General features: G+C 35.8%; 1 protein-coding gene and 1 pseudogene across 1 annotated transcript in view; both read left to right on the top strand.

Moving 5' to 3' along the window:
• Positions 1-19097, top strand: part of CD2AP (CD2 associated protein) — a 157596-nt gene that overhangs the window by 81287 nt on the left and 57212 nt on the right. The window contains exon 5 of the mRNA XM_003254197.4: positions 3251-3371. Coding sequence (XP_003254245.2) covers positions 3251-3371 — 121 coding nt within the window. The remainder of the gene's footprint in view (positions 1-3250; positions 3372-19097) is intronic.
• Positions 11206-11695, top strand: LOC105737555 (annotated as a pseudogene).

Genomic DNA, 19097 nt, shown 5'->3' with positions numbered 1-19097 from the left:
TGTTTGAAGCATTGTGCTGAGAGTTTCACATTTATTATATCCTTGAAAGTTTTAAAAAACCTAAGAAGATAGGTATTTTTATCCCCATTGTACATAGGAAGAGACTCAATTAAGGAAGATAAGTGGTGGCTGTTTTAGTTACTGTTTCTGCATACCAAGCCATCCCAAACTTGGTGGCAAAGAGTAACGGTTGTATTATGCCTATGAGTCAAGAATTCAGATGGGGTATAGCCCAAATGGCTTGTCTGGGGCCCTTAGCTGGAAAGATTCAATGGTGGGGTTTCTTGGAATAATAGGAAGCTTTTTTCACTCACATGTCTGGTGCCTAGAAACCTTGAAGACTGTAACTGCCAATTGGAGAGCCATTATGTTAGCCTTTCCATTTGGGTTGACTTTCTTACAGTATGGGCATCTCAAGGTCGTCGGACTTATTATATGGCAGTTCACAGCTCTTAAGTGCAACCATTTCAGCACATGTTAGCTTTATTGCCCTTTACAAACTAACATCTGTTGGTTACAAGTGAGTCATAAGCCACCAAGATTTAAGGGGCAGGGAACAGAGACCACCACTTCTTGGTGGGAGGAGTGTCAAGGTCACAATTGTAGGATGAGAGATCTTCTTGCAGCCATCTAAGTCTGAATTTCAATCCTTGCAGTCTATTTTTTTTTTAATTTTTAAATTTTTTTATTTCAATAGGTTTTTGGGGAACAGGTGGTGTTTGATTAGATGAATACATTCTTTAGTGGTGATTCCTGAGATTTTGGTTCACCCATCACCTGAGCAGTGCACACTGTACCCAATGTGTAGTCTTTTATCCCTCGCCACCCCCATTCTTTCCCCCCAAGTCCCCAAAGTCCAATGTATCATTCATCATTGGATTCCAATGTATCATTCATCACTGGACATCAAAGTCCAATGTATCCTTTGCATCCTCATAGCTTAGCTCCCACATATGAGTGAGAATATACGATGATTGGTTTTCCATTCCTGAGTTACTTCGCTTAGAATAATAGTCTCTCATTCCATCCATGTTGCTGCGAATGCCATTATTTTGTTCCTTTTTATGGCTGAGTAGTATTCCATGATGTGTGTATATATATACACCACATTTTTTTTAAATTCACTTGTTGATTGATAGGCATTTGGGCTGGTTCTATATTTTTGCAATTGCAAATTGTCATGCAGTCTATTTTTGAGTTTTTTTTTTTTTTTTTTTTTTTTTTACCACTGTACTACTCTGCCTCCTAAGAATTCTTTAACCCTAACTCCTCAGTTGTTGCCAATTGGGGTTCCAGGTATAGATAATAGACAGCTGATGTGTCTCTCCCTTTGTTGTATCTATTCTCGTTTGGTCTACATCTAGTTTGGATCACTTCCAGTTCTTTGGTGCTTCCTTAAGTCTGATAAAAATTCTGGTCACTTCATGCTTTACTGCCTTCCCTTTCTCCCTCAGACAGCTTGTATCCTAGCACCCATTTTGTATTTTAGCTATACCTTCCATGAATAAATCATTTATTTTTAAGTCACTATAGTTTTACTTTTATTCAGCCTTTAATATCACGTTGTTTTTGTCATTTCCTTTTGGGGGGGGAGCATTTTTTTAAATTCTTTCAAGCCCTTTCTATTTGCTCCTAACAGCATTTTGTTCATATGTTAGTTATAGTACCTCTTACATTGTATTGTAGCCGTCTGCTTATTGTTTGTTTTTTTCTTTAAATGTTTTATTGAAGAACAGGGATTTCTCATATGCAAGTTTGAATCTTTTCCTAGTAGTTAACACCATGACTAACACATATTGGCTGTTAGATGACTAACTTAGTAAAAGGTTGCTTACCTTTTATGAGATGGAAAACAAAAATATTTTAAACAAGAAATAGATCTTTTTCTAGCTATATTGTGTGTAGTGCTGCTAAGTAAAATTTGACAGTGAATAGTTTACTCTTTTTTAAATTTTTTTTTTTTTTTGAGCTGGAGTCTCACTATGTTGCCCAGGGTGGAGAGCAGTGGCGCCATCTCAGCTCACTGCAACCTCTGCTTCCCAGGTTCAACTGATTCTCCTGCCTCAGCTTCCCGTGTAGATGGGACTACAGGCCTGCACCACCATACCTGGCTAATTTGTTTTTTTTTTTTTTTTTTTGTATTTTTAGTAGAGATGGGGTTTCACCATGTTGGCCAGGCTGGTCTCAAACTCCTGACCTCAGGTGATCTGCCTGCCTTGGCCTTCCAAAGCGCTGGGATTATAGGCATGAGCCAGTGAACCTGGCCTAAAAAATTGTTTTTAACCTGTGAGCACTCCTTAACATCCATATCAGAAACTATACATTTTTAAAGTTATTAAATATTAAATAATTTCATAGAAATTGAGTAATCTTGTTGGTAAGTGTAAATGTTTTTCTGAAGTGTTTGATTCATGAGGATATATCTGTTTGGAGGAAGGTGTTTAGTGGAGCTTGACATCTGGGTTTTTAAAAGTAGGAAATTATTATAGGTAAGCTAAGAATCACTGTTCAAGTAATAGGTTTAGCAATTTTCTGTGCCATTTAGGAAGTTATGTTTATTTTCTTTTTTCTTTTTTTGAGACAGGGTCTCCTCTGTCACCCGGGCTGGAGTCCAGTGGCACAATTGGGCTCAGCCTCCCCAGTAGCTGGGACTACAGGCGCGAACCACCATGCCCATCTAACTTTTCGTATTTTTTTTTAGAGATGGGATTTCACCACGTTGCCCAGGCTGGTCTCAAACTCCTGGTCAAGCAGTCTGCTTACCTTGGGCTCTCAAAGTGCTGGGATTACAGACCTGAGCCACCATGCCTGGCCAGGAAGTTACATTCTTAGAATCATCAAATTTTTTTCAAATAAAAAATTTCCAAATACTTTAAATAATATACAAATCAATGCTTAGTAGTGTTTACAAGAGTGACATTCCGGAAGCTATGTACTTCTTGCTGCTAATATAGTATATATGGTTATCTGATACTTTCATGGAAAGTACTTCATAGATTGCGATTGATTACAAATTCTCATTGTAAATGTTGCAAAGTGCTGTTGATGTATGATTAATCCCATATATGAGTAATATACTAAAATTTAATCCACTTTAAATATATTTTCTTCATTGTGTTTTAAATTTTAAAGGGTTTATTTCGTAGTGCTAATTTTGTGCCCATTTGCTTTTGCAGCTTAATTTTCCCATAGGGTGACGATTTTCACTTAACAGAAGTTATTTTTACTTTTGAATTGTGAACTTTTTCAGGTAGAAGAAGGCTGGTGGAGTGGAACCCTGAATAACAAGTTGGGATTGTTTCCCTCAAATTTTGTGAAAGAATTAGAGGTAACAGATGATGGTGAAACTCATGAAGCCCAGGACGATTCAGGTAGACTATTTTTTTAAATTTTTAATTGATTTAAATAAACTTTATATATCATCTAGTGTTTTATTTTGTATTTTTTGAAACTCTGTTCTTTCTTTTGAACTTTCAGTCAGCTTCAATTAGTCTACTTTAAAAAAGCAAATTATGATGGGGACATAAACTGAATTAAATATCTAGTCCAATAATTTAATATTTTTCTTTCTCCGATTTCTGCTTTAACCTTAAGTAAATCTTTAGTACCCTGAGTTTAAAATGATTCATCTTAGGTTATCTGACTTCTTCCTAGTAAAGATATATTTATATGCATTTTTGGTCTGCTGAGTTTGCAAATGGCCTGTTTAATACTTCAGAAATTTTAGAAATAAGAAACAACCTTACTTTTGTTATTTTCTGTATTCACGTGATAGATTTTGTTTATTCTGGGCAGCCAAATGTCACTTAGTTATTTTGTGATGTTACTTATTTAGAGACTCACCCACAAATTCTTCTTAATTTGCTCACCATTTAAGAGTATGATTGACAAAATTTTACCCCAAAGCTAGATTTAAATTTTGTTACTTTCAAGAATTGCTGTAGGAATTAGGAGAGTTTTGTTTTGTTTTCCAAAAGAGGTCTTGAATTTACAAGTGGAAATGTAGGGATAAGAATATGTTTTTCTTGATGGAAATGTATATGTAGTGAGAATTTTCGGGGATTTGCATTAGCTAATACTATTTGGCAATTTTATGATTAGATGGATTTGTAGATATTAGGAGTAGATCATAACCTTAAGGTTGCCAATAACATTGGTTTTTGTTTTTAGAACCGGCTTAATGCAAATATATATGAAAACTAAATATTAAAAAGTAATGAGATGAAGTTGTAAGATTGCTCAGACTGGTTATGTACTGAATACTTTTCATTGTGTCCCAATGCTACACTTATATGTTTTAATCTATCTTTACATACAAGATCATACTAAGCTGTTAGTCTTCCGTGATTGCAGAAACTATGTCTTGGTTGTCTTTGCTTAACTGTAGTTTTTTTGTTTGCAAAACAGGAATAATTATTTTTTTAACGTGAAAGGGCTGTTTCGTGAATTGACAGGTAGTTTCTAAGCATAATGTTTGCAGCATCGTAGGTTGTTGTGACCTATTAGTTTTGTTTTGTTTTGTTTTTTTTTTTGCTTTCTTTTATCAGTACTTTCAGTGTCTTACATATGGAAGAGTACAAATTTTGAAATTAAGTAGGAAAACATAAAGTTGGTATAGCAAATGGGTTTATAAACCTCAGTGCACTCAGTGGTAAGAGAATGCAATGTTTTTTTTCCTTTTTTTTTTTTTTTTTTTTTTTTAATTCAAGTTCCGGGATACATGTACTGAACGTGCAGGTTTGTTACATAGGTATACATGTGCCATGGTTGTTTGCACCTATCAACCTGTCATCTACATTAGGTATTTCTCCTAATGCTATCCTTCCCCTTGCCTGCCTGCCCCCCCCGCCCCCCAACAGGCCCCGGTGTGTGATGTTCCCTCCCTGTGCCCATATGTTCTTAATTGTTCACCTCCCATTTATGAGTGAGAACATGTGGTGTTTGGTTTTCTGTTCATGAGAATGATGGTTTCCAGCTTCATTCATGACCCTGCAAAGGACATGAACTCATTCTTTTTTTTTTATTTTGTTTTTTGAGACAAAGTTTTACTCTTCTTGCCCAGGCTAGAGTGCAGTGATGCAGTCTTGGCTCACCACAACCTCCCCCTCCCAGGTTCAAGCGATTCTTCTGCTTCAGCCTCCCAAGCAGCTGGGATTACAGGCATGTGCCACCATGCCCAGCTAATTTTTTGTATTTTTAGTAGAGACGGGGTTTCTCCATGTTGGTCAGGCTGGTCTTGAACCATCGACCTCAGGTGATCCGCCCACCTCAGCCTCCCAAAGTGCTGAGATTACAGGCGGGAGCCACTGTGCCCAGCCGAACTCATTCTTTTTTATGGCTGTATAGTATTCCGTGGTGTATATGTGCCACATTTTCTTTATCTAGTCTAACATCAATGGGTATTTGGGTTGGTTCCAAGTCTTTGCTATTGTAAATAGTGCTGCATTAAACATATGTGTGCATGTGTCTTTATAGTAGAATTATTCATAATCCTTTGGGTGTATACCCAGTAATGGGATTGCTGAGTCAAATGGTATTTCTAGTTCTAGATCCTTGAGGAATTGCAACACTGTCTTCCACAATGGTTTAACTAATTTACACTCCCATGAACAGTGTACAAGCGTTCCCATTTCTCCACATCCTCCCCAGCATCTGTTGTTTCCTGACTTTTTAATGATCGCCATTCTAACTGGCATGAGATGGTAGCTCATCGTGATTTTGATTTGCATTTCTCTGATGGCCAGTGATGATGGGCTTTTTTTCATAGGTTTGTTGGCTGCATAAATGTCTTCTTTTGAAAAGTGTCTGTTCATAGCCTTTGCCCACCTTTTGATGGTTTTTTTTTTTCTTGTAAATATGTTTAAGTTCTTTGTAGATTCTGGATATTAGCTCTTTGTCAGATGGATAGATTGCAAAAATTTTCTCCCATTCTGTAGGTTGCCTGTTGACTCTGATAGTTTCTTTTGCTGTGCCGAAGCTCTTTAGTTTAATTAGATCCCATTTGTCAATTTTGGCTTTTGTTGCCATTGCTTTTGGTGTTTTAGTCATGAAGTCTTTGCCCATGCCTATGTCCTGAATGGTATTGCCTAGGTTTTCTTCTAGGGTTTTTATGGTTTTAGGTCTTACATTTAAATCTGTAATCCATCTTGAGTTAATTTTTGTATAAGGTATAAGGAAGGGGTCCAGTTTCAGTTTTCTGTATACGGCTAGCCAGTTTTTCCAACAACATTTATTAAATAGGGAATCCTTTCCCCATTGCTGGTTTTTGTCAGGTTTGTCAAAGATGAGGTGGTTGTAGGTGTGTAGTATTATTTCTGAGGCCTCTGTTCTGTTCCATTGGTCTATATATCTGTTTTGGTACCAGACCATGCTGTTTTGGTTACTGTAGCCTTGTAGTATAGTTTGAAGTCAGGTAGCATGATGTCTCCAGCTTTGTTCTTTTTGCTTAGGATTGTCTTGGCAATGTGGGCTCTTTTTTGGTTCCATATGAAATATAAAGTAGTTTTTTTCTAATTCTGTGAAGAAAGTCAGTGGTAGCTTGATGGGAGTAGCATCAAATCTATAAATTACTTTGGGCAGTATGGCCATTTTCATGATGTTGATTATTCCTATCCATTAGCATGGAATGTTTTTCCATTTGTTTGGATCCTCTCTTATTTCCTTGAGCAGTGGTTTGTAGTTCTCCTTGAAGAGGTCCTTCACATCCCTTGTAAGTTGTATTCCTAGGTATTTTATTCCCTTTTTAGCCATTGTGAATGGGAGTTTGCTTATGATTTGGCTCTCTGTCTTTTATTGGTGTATAGGAATGCTTGTGATTTTTGCTCTTTGATTTTGTATCCTGAGACTTTGCTGAAGTTGCTTATCAGCTTAAGGAGATTTTGGGCTGAGATGATGGCGTTTTCTAAATATACAATCATGTCATCTGCAAACAGATAATTTTACTTCCTCTCTTCCTATTTGAATGCCCTTTCTTTCTCTTGCCTGATTGCCCTGGCCAGAACTTCCAATACTATGTTGAATAGGAGTGATGAGAGAGGGCATCCTTGTCTTATGCCGGTTTTCAAAGGGAATGCCTCCAGCTTTTGCCCATTCAGTATGATAATGGCTATGACTTTGTCATAAATAGCTCTTATTATTTTGAGATATGTTCCGTCAATACCTAGTTTGTTGAGTTTTTTAGCATGTAGCAGTGTTGAATTTTATCGAAGGCCTTTTCTGCATCTATTGAGATAATTATGCAGTTTTTGTCATTGATTCTGTTTATGTGATGGATTATGTTTATTGATTTGCATATGTTGAACCAGCCTTGCATCCCAGGGATGAAGCCGACTTCATCGTGGTGGATAAGCTTTTTAATGTGCTGCTGGATTTGGTTTGCCAGTATTTTATTGAGGATTTTCGCACTGATGTTCATCAGGGATATTGGCCTGAAATTTTCTTTTTTTTTGTTGTGTCCGTGCCAAGTTTTGGTATCAGGATGATGCTGGCATCATAAAATGAGTTACGGAGGAGTCCTTTTTTTGTTGTTGTTTGGAATAGTTTCAGAGGGAATGGTACTAGCTCATCTTTGTACCTCTGGTAGAATTCGGCTCTGAATCCGTCTAGACCTGAGCTTTTTTTTGGTTGGTAGGCTATTAATTACTGCCTCAATTTTAAAACTTGTTATTGGTCTATTCAGGGATTTGGCTTCTTCCTGTTTTAGTCTTGGGAAGGTTTATGTGTCCAGGAATTTATCCATTTCTTCTATATTTTCTAGTCTGTTTGCATAGAGGTGTTTATAGTATTCTCTGATGGTAGTTTGTGTTTCTGTGGGATCAGTGGTGATCTCCCCTTTATCATTTTTTATCGTGTCTATTTGATTCTTCTCTCTTTTCTTTATTCGTCTGGCTAACGGTCTGTTTTGTGCAATTTTTTTTTTTTTTTTTAAACAGGCAGGGTTTCACTTTGTTGCTGAGGCTGGTGTGCAGTAGCATGATCATAGCTCACTACAGCTTAACCTCCTGAGCTCAAGCGATCCTTCTGCCTCAGCCTCCCAATTAGCTGGGACTGTAGGTATGCATCATGATGCACAGCTAATTAAAAACATTTTTTTTTAAGAGATGGGGCCTCCCTATGTTGCCCAGGCAGGTTTTGGACTCTTGGCTTCAAGCAATTCCCCCACCTCAGCCTCCCAAAGTGCTGGGATTACAGATGTGAGCCACATCTGGCCAAGAAAATTAATTTTAGAGAAAAAAGTCAGATAATATTTTAAAATTTAATAGGTGATTGTATTAAACATAATTGATAAAAGATTTCTAGAAATCATTAAGATTATTACTGAAGTTAATGTGCTGTGTTTCTCATTCCACCATTTTAAACTTTATTAAGCTCCCTGACACTTTTGTCTTCATCCATAATTATGGTTTGTTTGTACATGAATGATTCATGCAGCTTTTTCCCACCTAATTCTTGCATGGAGCCTGCAGAAGAGCCAGGCTTTTGCTGTGGTAGAAAAGAGCATGAAGTGATAGAGCAAGTTCATAAAAATCTAGATATAGAGCTAGAAAGTCCTAGTACAACCCCCTCATTTTATAGTAGAGAAACCTAAGTCATGATTTACATATTATTTTATATATTTATTTTTGTTAGAATCAGGACTTCTAAGAGTTTGGGCTTTTGGATCCCATTCCTCTGTACATTTCCATACTATTATATTACTCATCTCTGGGTCCATCCTTCTAACTCCAGTACAGTGATTTATTTTGAAACTTTTTTTTTAACTTGGAGAAAAATTATAAAAATGAAACAAAGACCTCTCTTAGATCCTTTACCCTGATTTACGAATTTTTAACATTTTACCCCATTTGCTAATTTATCATTCACCTTCTATCTAGATATCTGTATTTTATCTTTATTCTTTAGTAATTCAATGTGTATTTCCCAAGAATAAAGTTAGTCTCTTATGTAACTACATTACAGTTATCAAAATCAAGACATTTAATATTGATAATATTGTTTATTCTGTAATCTCCATACACATTTTTATTATTATTCCAGCATGTTCTTTATAGCTGTTTTTTTCCTCCCAGTCCTGAAAAGGATTATACATGGAATTTATTTCCAATGTTTCTTAAATCTGTAATAGTCTTCTAGCCTTCTTCTGTTTTTTGTTTTCTTGACATTGACATTTTTGAAGAGTTTAGGCCGATTATTTTGTGGAATGGCCCCAGTTTGTTTGTTTGTTTGTCTTTTTCCCCCTGATTCCTCATGGTTAGATTCAGATTATATTTTATTGGCAAGACTATGGAGTGATGATGTCTTATGTAATATTTGGAGGCACATGGTGTCCATGTCTTTTTTTATTGGGGATGTTAAATTTGATTAAAATTTAATCATGAATTTAGTTACAGCTGTGCTGCCACTGTACTTTTACTGTTTTTCTTTTTATAGTAAGTGTTTCATGGAGAGATACTTTGAGACTATGTAAATATGCTATTCCTCATCAGACTTTCACTCAACAGTTTTAGCATCATGGATAAATTTTACCCAAATAGTTGTTACTATGATGGTTACCAAAAATGGTGATTTTTCTAATACCATCATCCCTTCTATGTGTATTACTTAATATTTTACTCTAAAGACAAACTTTTGTCTTTCTCCAGTTTATGTATTTATCAGTGTAGACTCATCAGAGGGTTCTGTTTTATTCATTAGGTATCAGTCTATTACCAGTATTATTTATTTTGATAACTCTATGATTTGGCTAGTGAGAGTTCCTTCAAGGTAAGTTCTGTGACTTTTTAAAAAAATCAACTTTATTGGAGATACAATGTATATACAGTAATTGTGTCCCTTTAAAATATACAATCTGATGAGTTTGACAGATGTATAAATCCATGAAAACATGTACAGAACATTTCCATCACCCCCAAAATATTACTCATGCTTTTTGCAGTCCATTTCTTTTTCTGCCCTTAGTCCTAGGCAATCATAGATCTGGTTTGTCATTATGGATTAGTTTGCAATATTATGTCATTTTGACATGTCTGCATCATTTTCTGTGAACTTCCTTACTCTGTGATATAAGATATTCCAAGTTCATTTTGAACCTTCCCTACCCTAGTCTTGGAATCAGCTACCTATCAAGGCAAACTTTTTTTTTTTTTTTAAGAGAGGAATAGTGTTTGGGCATCAAGATCTGGGTAGAGGTGTGGTCATTGCTACTGGGGTAATGCTTCTGAGCCTGCTTAGTGGATTAAGCTGGAAAATACTTACACACACATACAATCCCATACCTCTACCCATATGTCTTGATCATTCATCTGTTTATCCATCTTTACTAGTACCTCTAATTCCAATTTAATACCAGAAGGCATATTTTCATCTCTAATGATTTTATTTCTAAGGCCATTGACCATAGGAATGTATGAAATGAGTAATTGAGTTTGCTTTACTTTTATTTATTTATTTATTTATTTATTTATTTATTGAGGTGGAGTCTCGCTCTGTCGCCCAGGCTGGAGTGCAGTGGCGCAATCTCGGCTCACTGCAACCTCCGCCTGCCAGGTTCACGCCATTCTCCTGCCTCAGCCTCCCAAGTAGGCGCCCGCCACCACACCCAGCTAATTTTTTGTATTTTTAGTAGATACAGGGTTTCACCATGTTAGCCAATATGGTCTCAATCTCCTGACCTTGTGATCCGCCCACCTCGGCCTCCTAAAGTGCTGGGATTACGGGCGTGAGCCACCGTGCCCGGCCGAGTTTGCTTTACTTCTAAGGAAATTTAATTTTTCTTCCAAGTTTTAGTTATCTAAACATCGCAAGCTACAATTATGTTGCCTTGTTCATTTGCTTTTTAGTATAAAAGCCATCTAATATTAGGCTTGAAAGGATGAATGCTTAGAAAGCAATATTATAATTCACGGTTTATCAATAAATTGTGAGTATAGAAAAACCAACATGAATTTAGTTTCTAAAAGATTGATGTAGAAGACACCTCTTGGAATTTTAGAAAGTGACAGGAAAAAATGTTACTTTACATAGTCATAAAATACCAGTAATTGTTCTACAAAGTAGACAGTATATAACAGATCTAATAATGAGAGCTAGGAATAATGAGATTGTGAGGAAAAATTGCTGGTATAATACCAGACTTTTGGGTCAGAGTTTTCAGTTAATTATAGTAATCATTTTTAAGTTTTAAAGTGAAGACATAAATTAGTTTGATGGCTCTTTGCCTTCCACCAACAAGTCTTGCATAAGCAAAGGCTTGGATGTGTTGAAGATTTGGCTTCACCTGAACCCACTGCTGTGGTAGAAGAGGGTATTGTTGCTGGAGATGTAATGGATGTTAATACTGCCACTGCTTTATGGGAGGTTCCGAAGACCACCCTCATGCACAATAGCCTAGCAGTGAAATTTGTGAAGCTGGCCAAGCCTTAGACAAGAGGCAAGCTCATGTTTGTGTGCTTGCATCCAACTGTGATGAGCCTTTGTATGTCAAGTGGGTGGAGGCCCTTTGTGCTGAACACCAAATCAACCTAATGAAGGTTGATGACAACAGGCAACTACAGGGGAATGGGTAGGCCTCTGTAAAATTGACAGAGAGAGAAAACCCTATAAAGAAATTGATTGTGGTTGGGTAGTAGTTAAGGACTGTGGCAAAGAATCTCAGGCCCAGTATGTCATCGAAGAGTCCTTCAAATGCAAGAAATGAACAAATAAAACTTTGTATCACATTTAAAAAATTAGTTTGATGAATAGTTTGAACTCTGCTATAATTTTTAGAATAAACATGTGACCAAAGGAAGAAGTGGAAGCTATTTTAAAAAGTGAACATTTCTTAACCTTTGTTCTGATTTTTCAGTTCTGATTTTCTGAGCATATGTAATCCCTCTGTAGTCCAGAGGTGCAAGGATCACATCTCTAGGGGGAAGACAAATGCGAAGTAAGTATGCTAGTAGAATAAAATGACTTGCGTTACTTTAGGTAGGTATAGAAAATGTTGGAGGAAGATATTTCTAAATGTAATACTTTGTTTGCCACTACATTTTGCTTAATATGCAAATTTTCATCTCAGAAATGTCACAGGAAACATTAGAAAATATAATCTGCAACTCTTTAATTCTTGAAGAGGCAGGGAAAAAGGAGGATGGCTTTTAAAGCTTCTGTCCAAAATTGACATATCATTTCCACTAACATTGTATTTGGCGGTTATGGTCATGCATGCGTAAGTGCAGCAGGGTGGGGATATGTAATTTTCTTATAAGGAGGGGTCCCAAACATTTGTGTACAGTATTATGCTCTACCATATATTCATTGTGGATCACCTTTAAAGAATCCCTTTCTTTAAAGCTCATTAGACTTTCAAAGGAGTTCAAATTTACTCTTACATTAGTTTGCAGCTCTCTGTAAGTGCTACATACTATATGTGCTACAAAGTAATGAAAAAAGTGTGAGCTCCCTGGCTATTTAATGTGACTTGGGATGCCCAGTTGCCTCTCATTTTTAAGTGTTCTTCCACTATTTCTTTTCTCTTTAACTTAGCAATAAACTTGTAAAAATTCTAAATTTTTCTAAGGCTCTTTAATGAATTAAACGAAAATAGTTCCAGTTGTTTAATTTAGTTTCAGTTGTTTTAATAGTTTCAGTTTTCTTTAATGCAGATGCTGATTGTATTGAAAGATAGAAAAATCATTGAGGTAGGAATCAGTGCAGAAGGAATCATACCAACTAGATGTACTTTCACTATTTTATGTTACATTCATTTGAGAGTGCTCAATAACAATTCTGAAGTCAGAACTTACGTTTAAGGGTGTGTAAAAACCATTAGAGAACATGCATAAGTACCAAAAACACCTGGCTTAAATTTAATGGGGCATTCATCACTTAGCAAACTGTCTGCTGAGTTACTTCTGATGCACATTAGTATTTCTTAGGGTTCACAGGCATTGAATCATTTGATATCTACTTTTAACGTTAAAATTTGGTGTAAATTAAAGCATATGAGTGAAATGATCTCTGTGATGCCATATAAAACTGAGCCTTTAAAATATTTACAACTTTAAGTTTGTATGGGACCACCAGCACAAGAGATCTAATTTATATTTGAGTTTAGTTCATTACTTTTATAATTATAAAATACTTTGAACATTTTCTTATGCTATTCAGCTTGATTTGGATTTTAGTAACTGTGCAGAATTTGATCTGTTAGAAATACGCTTCCTTCTTTGTTTAACCCTTTTACAATAACTGTTCATTCTAAATGTGGAGCTTTGTGATTATGGGGTGGAAAGTCAGTGGTTGAAGTACACTATAATTTTTTTTTCTTTCCGCAACTCTAAATTTTGCGCAAGTTTCTGCATATTGTTGTGAATGCCAGGACATGAGCATTATATAAGGAGTAACTATTTAAAATTTTCCTGTGTCCTAACAAAGTGTAACAGCCTCTGTCCATAATTGGTGTTTTGAGAATCTTTTCAGTCAGTAAAATAATTATGTTCCTCGTAGCTGTTAGAAAAATTATAGTAGAATGTACATTGTGGTTTTTTTTTTTTTTGCTTTCAGTATTGGAATGTCATATCCACTGTATTTGATTATATCATATAGTTTCTCCTCACAGTCTTTTAAATTTAATAGGGTTCTCCTCCTCCTCCCTCCCTTTCCCTTTTTCCTCCATCCTCTCTTATGTAATAATGGGATGATGTTCTTGGTTTGACCAGTTAAACCCTATTACTGCTAAGTAGGTAATTCTGACTCTTAATAATATATGGACAATATTGAGTCTTCACAGATAATTTATTTTTAGATCCTCAGTTTTCATTGAAGAACTGTAGTATAAAAGTTTTAAGAATGCCACCATTATGTTTTCTATAGGAATATGGTAAATTAATCATCTATTCTGTTACTGAGTGGTTTCTATATAAAAGTCCAAGATAAATTTCTTTCAGTATTCAGTCTCAGAGAAAGCATTGCTTCGCTGGGAAAGTGTTATGTTTCGGTTTTGTAATGTCTCCTTTTTAATTTTGTCAAATATACTTAACCCTTCTTATTTAGAGTGTCTTTTTGTCAACATGCAGATTCCACTTATTTGCTAAATAGGAATGTGTTTTCAAATTTTCCCCTTATTTTATGAAACCAGTGACTGTATATACTTGTTTTTTCCACCCTTTTCTAAAAGTCTTCCACATTAAACCTCTTTAAGAACCTCCATTTAGATGTCTAATAGGCATCTTAAACCTAAGATGCCCAAAATTGATCCTCTGCCTTTTTTTCCTGCTCCATGTAATCTTCCCCATCTGAGTTAAGGACAAATTCATCCTTCTTTTACTCAGGCCAAAATTCTTAGATTTCTCTTGTACTCTTCTTTTTAACCTCGCACCCTACCATGATTCATTAACAGATTTTGTCAAAAAATGTTTAGAATCTATTTTCTTTTTACTACCTTCACTGCTGCTATCCTGGTGTAAGTTATCTTTTGCTGTATAATTACCATAGCCTATATGCCATTTCCTACTTACTGAATAATCTGGTAGCCAGTAGTGATCACCCTCCAGTAGCTTTGCATTTCACTTAGACTAAAAGCCAGAATCTTTTAAAATGGCTACAAATCCCTCTATGATCTGGCATCCCCATATCCCTCCCTCCACCTTTCTTACCTCATCTCTTATTTAACTTTCCCCTTTGTTCACATTGGTCACCTTAGATTTCTTAAGGATGTTAGGAACATTCCTCTCTCACAGCCTTTGTGCTCGTTGTATACCTTTGTCTGGAATGCTCTTTTTCAAGATGTCCTGATGGCTACTTTTCTGATTCAGGATTCTCTCAGAAATCACCTTATCAGTGAGGCCCTTACTGACAGCTCTGTATAAAACAGCAGAAAGTCTCCATTATCCACTTTTTAATTCTCTTCTCTTTTTTTTAACGTTTCAAAGAAGAATTTGTTGCTATTGCTTATTAAGCTTATTGTCTGTCTACCTACTCATTAGAATATATGTATTTGTTTACTGATTGTCTAGAATGGTCTCTGATATGTTGACGCTCAGTGAAACAATGAATAGTTTTTTTGTGGTATATATAGAACTTTTCAAACACTTTTGTCAAGTGAAATCCTCTTGAGTTTTTGTTGTTGTTGTTGTTTTGTTTTTTGCTTTAAGTTCTGGGATACATATGCAGAACATGCAGGTTTGTTACATAGGTATAAGTGTGCCATGGTGGTTTGCTGCACCTATCGACCCGTCCTCTGAGTTCTCCCTTCCCCCGCTCCTCACCCCTCAACAAGTCCTGGTGTGTGTTTCCCTACCTGTGTCCATGTATTCTCATTGTTCAACTCCCACTTATGAGTGAGAACATGCAGTGTTTGGTTTTCTGTTCCTGTGTTAGTTTGCTGAGGATGATGGCTTCCAATGTCATCCATGTCCCTGCAGAGGATATGATCTCATTCCTTTTTATGGCTGCATAGTATTCCATAGTGTATATGTACCACATTTTCTTTATCCAGTCTGTCATTGATGGGCATTTAGATTGGTTCCATGACTGCGATATTGTAAATAGTGCTGCTATAAACATATGCATGCATGTGTCTTTATAATAGAATAAATCCTCTTAACTTTTAAGAGGATTAGTGTCACTCCCATTTTAAGGGTCAAGAAATGGAAACTCCTGAGATTATTTAACTACTGAGTGGTAAAATCATCATTAGAGTTTTGTTTTTCTGATTTCCCATTTTTTTTTAACTTTACTATGCTATTTAACATATGGAATATGGAAATTTGGTGGTTTTTCAATATTGTAGCCCATTTGTTTGCTGCTATCTTCACCTAATTTTCTTTTAGGTATGCTTATAGAACTATCTTTTCATGTACTTTCAGCTCTTTGAGAGTTGTGAGTAGTAATATGTGCGTATACTAGCATTTCTCATGAAGGCAGTGTATTCCAAAATCTGAAATTTAAAAGTCAAAGCCAGTAAAGGGAAATTCTAGATATAAACACAACTGTTTAGTTAATTCAGCATTCATATATTTATTCACTCAATATATTGAGTGCCTTTTGTTAAGTATATTGTACAAGGTCCTGGGAATACAGTGATCAGCAACATAGGCGTGATTTTCCCCCCCTTGTTTGAAGCTTTTGTTCCATTGGGAAAGAAAAGATGATTTAAAAAATGATTGTAATTTAGCAGGAGAAATATTTGTTACAGGAAAGGGTGCAATAAATGTATATAAGAGGGCTAGTCCATACTTGGCAAGCTGTGAAGGAATGTGCCCTAGAAGAAGTGATAGATTGAGATCCCAAAATGGCTAGGAAATTTCTAAGCAAGTTTGTGGCAGAGGGTGAGGAAAAGCATAGCATTTGCAAGATCCTGAAAGAGATTTAATTCAGAGGCATTATAGAGTATATAATTAGATGTGGTGAATGTTGAGCCTGGAGAAATTATTGGGTCAGACATAAGAAAACGTTACAAAAATGTTAATCAAATCACAGAGAAGCCATAGAACGAAATGATGAGATTGTTTTTCAGATGAATTGGTGGCAGTATGGAGAGTGAATTGCAATGTGGAGAGTAGATTGGAGAAGAGACTGAGCTGCTAACACCAGTTGAGAATGTTTTGATAATGAGGTAGAATTAGCCTAAACTAGAGGAATGCTATGGGGATGGAGGGACGTGTAGAATAGGAGCTATATAAGTGATAGCACAAAGAACAGGACCTAGTGATAATGTTATTTGGGGGATGACCAAAAAAGAGGAGCCAACTGCTACCAGGTTTTTGGCTTTGTAAGATGGAGATGTCATTTGCAGAGATAGGGTATTGGGAGATGATGATGTATCATTAAAATAGATGCCTAGATATTGAAAATAGGCAGTACTAATTGGTAGGTTAATTATTTTTGGATCATTGAAAATTACCAACTTTTACTACCATGTTGGCTATTCACTTTTGGAGATGTTAAATTTGAGGCTTGTAGGGATGTGAGAGCATCCAAATGAAGATATTTGGTAGTCAGTTGTCTATGGGTCTGAATCCTTAGAAAAATTCGGGTGTCTGTGCAAAACTGGGGCTTGATAGTACTTTAGGTGGTATAAGAAACGATGGGTAGGCTGGGCGTGGTGGCTTACACTTGTAATCCCAGCCCTTTGGGAGGCTGAGGTGGGTGGATCACAAGGTCAGGAGTTTGAGACCAGCCTAGCCCACAACTTGAAGCCCCGTCTCTACTAAAAAATACAAAAAATTTTAGCTGGGCGTGGTGGTGTGCACCTGTAATCGCAGCTACCTGGGAGGCTGAGGCAGGAGATTCGCTTCAACCTGGGAGGCGGAGGTTGCAGTGAGCCGAGATTGTGCCATTGCACTCCAGCCTGGGTGACAGAGTGAGACTCTGTCTCAAATAAATAAATAAATAGATAGATAAAAGAAACGATGGATTTAGATTAGATGACCTAGGGAGAATATACAGAGTGGGAAAAAAAAAAAAAAAAAAAAAAAAACTAAAGACCCTGGGATGGAATCCTGTGTAGTGACATTTAAGGAATGGACTGAGGAAGATTAACTGAAAAGACCAAGAAAGCACAGAAGGAGAGAGCCAGAAAGAAACCTATGAATGTGTGGTAGTCAGTCAAGGGATGTAACTCAACAATAGAACTTCAAAGTACATGAGATACAAACTTCCAGAACTGAAAGATAAATCCATGAAAAGATTTAAATATGCATCTCTCAATAATTGATAGAACTAATGAACAACAAAAAAAAAGAACAAAAAAAATTCATATTTAGAAGACTTGAACTGAATAATATTCTTAACTAAGTGGACCTGAATGACATTTACAGAATAGTTCAACAACAGAGTACTTTTTGAAGTACTTTTGAACGTACTTTTTGAAGTACACTTTTGAAGTTTACTTGGAATATGCACCACTTAGACCCTATGTTGGGCATCAGACAAGTCTCATCAAGTTTAAAAGGATTGGCATTGAACAGTACAGGTTTTGTGACCATAATGGAATTATTTGTGAAACACCAAGATATTTGGGAAATCCTCAGATATTTGAACAACACTTGTAAATAACTTATGGATTAAAGAACAAATTATAAGGGACATTAGAACAGTTTTTGATATAAATGAAAGTGAAACACAACATACCAGAATTTGTGGAATGCAGGTAAAGCAACATCTATAGGGAAATTTATAGCCTTAAGTGCTTAAATAATAGAAGAGATACCTTAAACAAGAAAAAGAAGAGCAAATTAAACCTGAAATAATTAGAAGAAAGGAAATAAGAGCAGAAAACTGTGAAATAAAAAACAGACCAACAGATAAGAAAATCAAGTTCAAAAGTTGAATGTTGTGAAATGATAAAAAAAATTGGTAATACCTTAACAAGACTGATCAAAGAGAAAAGAGAAAAACAAAAATTACTATTTTCAGATGTGAAAGGATATCATAGACCTGACATTTAAAAGTGTAATACGGAAATATGCTCATAAATTTGACAACTTAGATGAGATATACAGACCCTTGTAAAAGTATAATTAATCAAAGCAGACATAGAAGAAATAGAAATTCTAAATAATCTATGTGAAATAAATTGTATTTAATATAAAAAATCTCCACATAAGGAAAATTTCTAGCCAAGGTGGTTTTCACTGGTGCTATGAAGCATTTGATCTTACACAGATTCTTTCAGATTTCTTAGGTCTGTATGACCTTGATATCAAAACCTCATGAAGTAATTTGAAAAAAAGGAACTACATATTATTATCTCTCACGAACATAGACACAGGAATCTTTGAAGTATTCCATCAAATTCAGCAAAATATGTAAAGGTTACATCAGACTCAGCAAAATATGTAAAGGTTAGTACATCTTGACTAATGGGGTCTATCCCATCCATGCAAGGTTGGTTTAAGAAGTTTATATAATTCACAGTATTCACAGTTTACAAGGGAACAACCATATGGTCATTTCACTGGATGCAGAAAGAGAATTTACATATTCAGTACTTAATGATAAAAACTCTACATAGTAGCATAGAAGGGAGTTTTCTAAATCTTATAAAGCTCATCTGTGAAAAACCTGGAGCTACATTCTTAATGGTAGGTACATAGTAGCATATCTGTACAGTG

The sequence above is a fragment of the Nomascus leucogenys genome, chromosome 22a, assembly GCF_006542625.1.
Source record: "Nomascus leucogenys isolate Asia chromosome 22a, Asia_NLE_v1, whole genome shotgun sequence".
Taxonomy (NCBI): Eukaryota; Metazoa; Chordata; class Mammalia; order Primates; family Hylobatidae; genus Nomascus; species Nomascus leucogenys.
The sequence above is the reverse complement of the archived record's forward strand: the minus strand, read 5'-3'. Positions and strand labels throughout refer to the sequence as shown.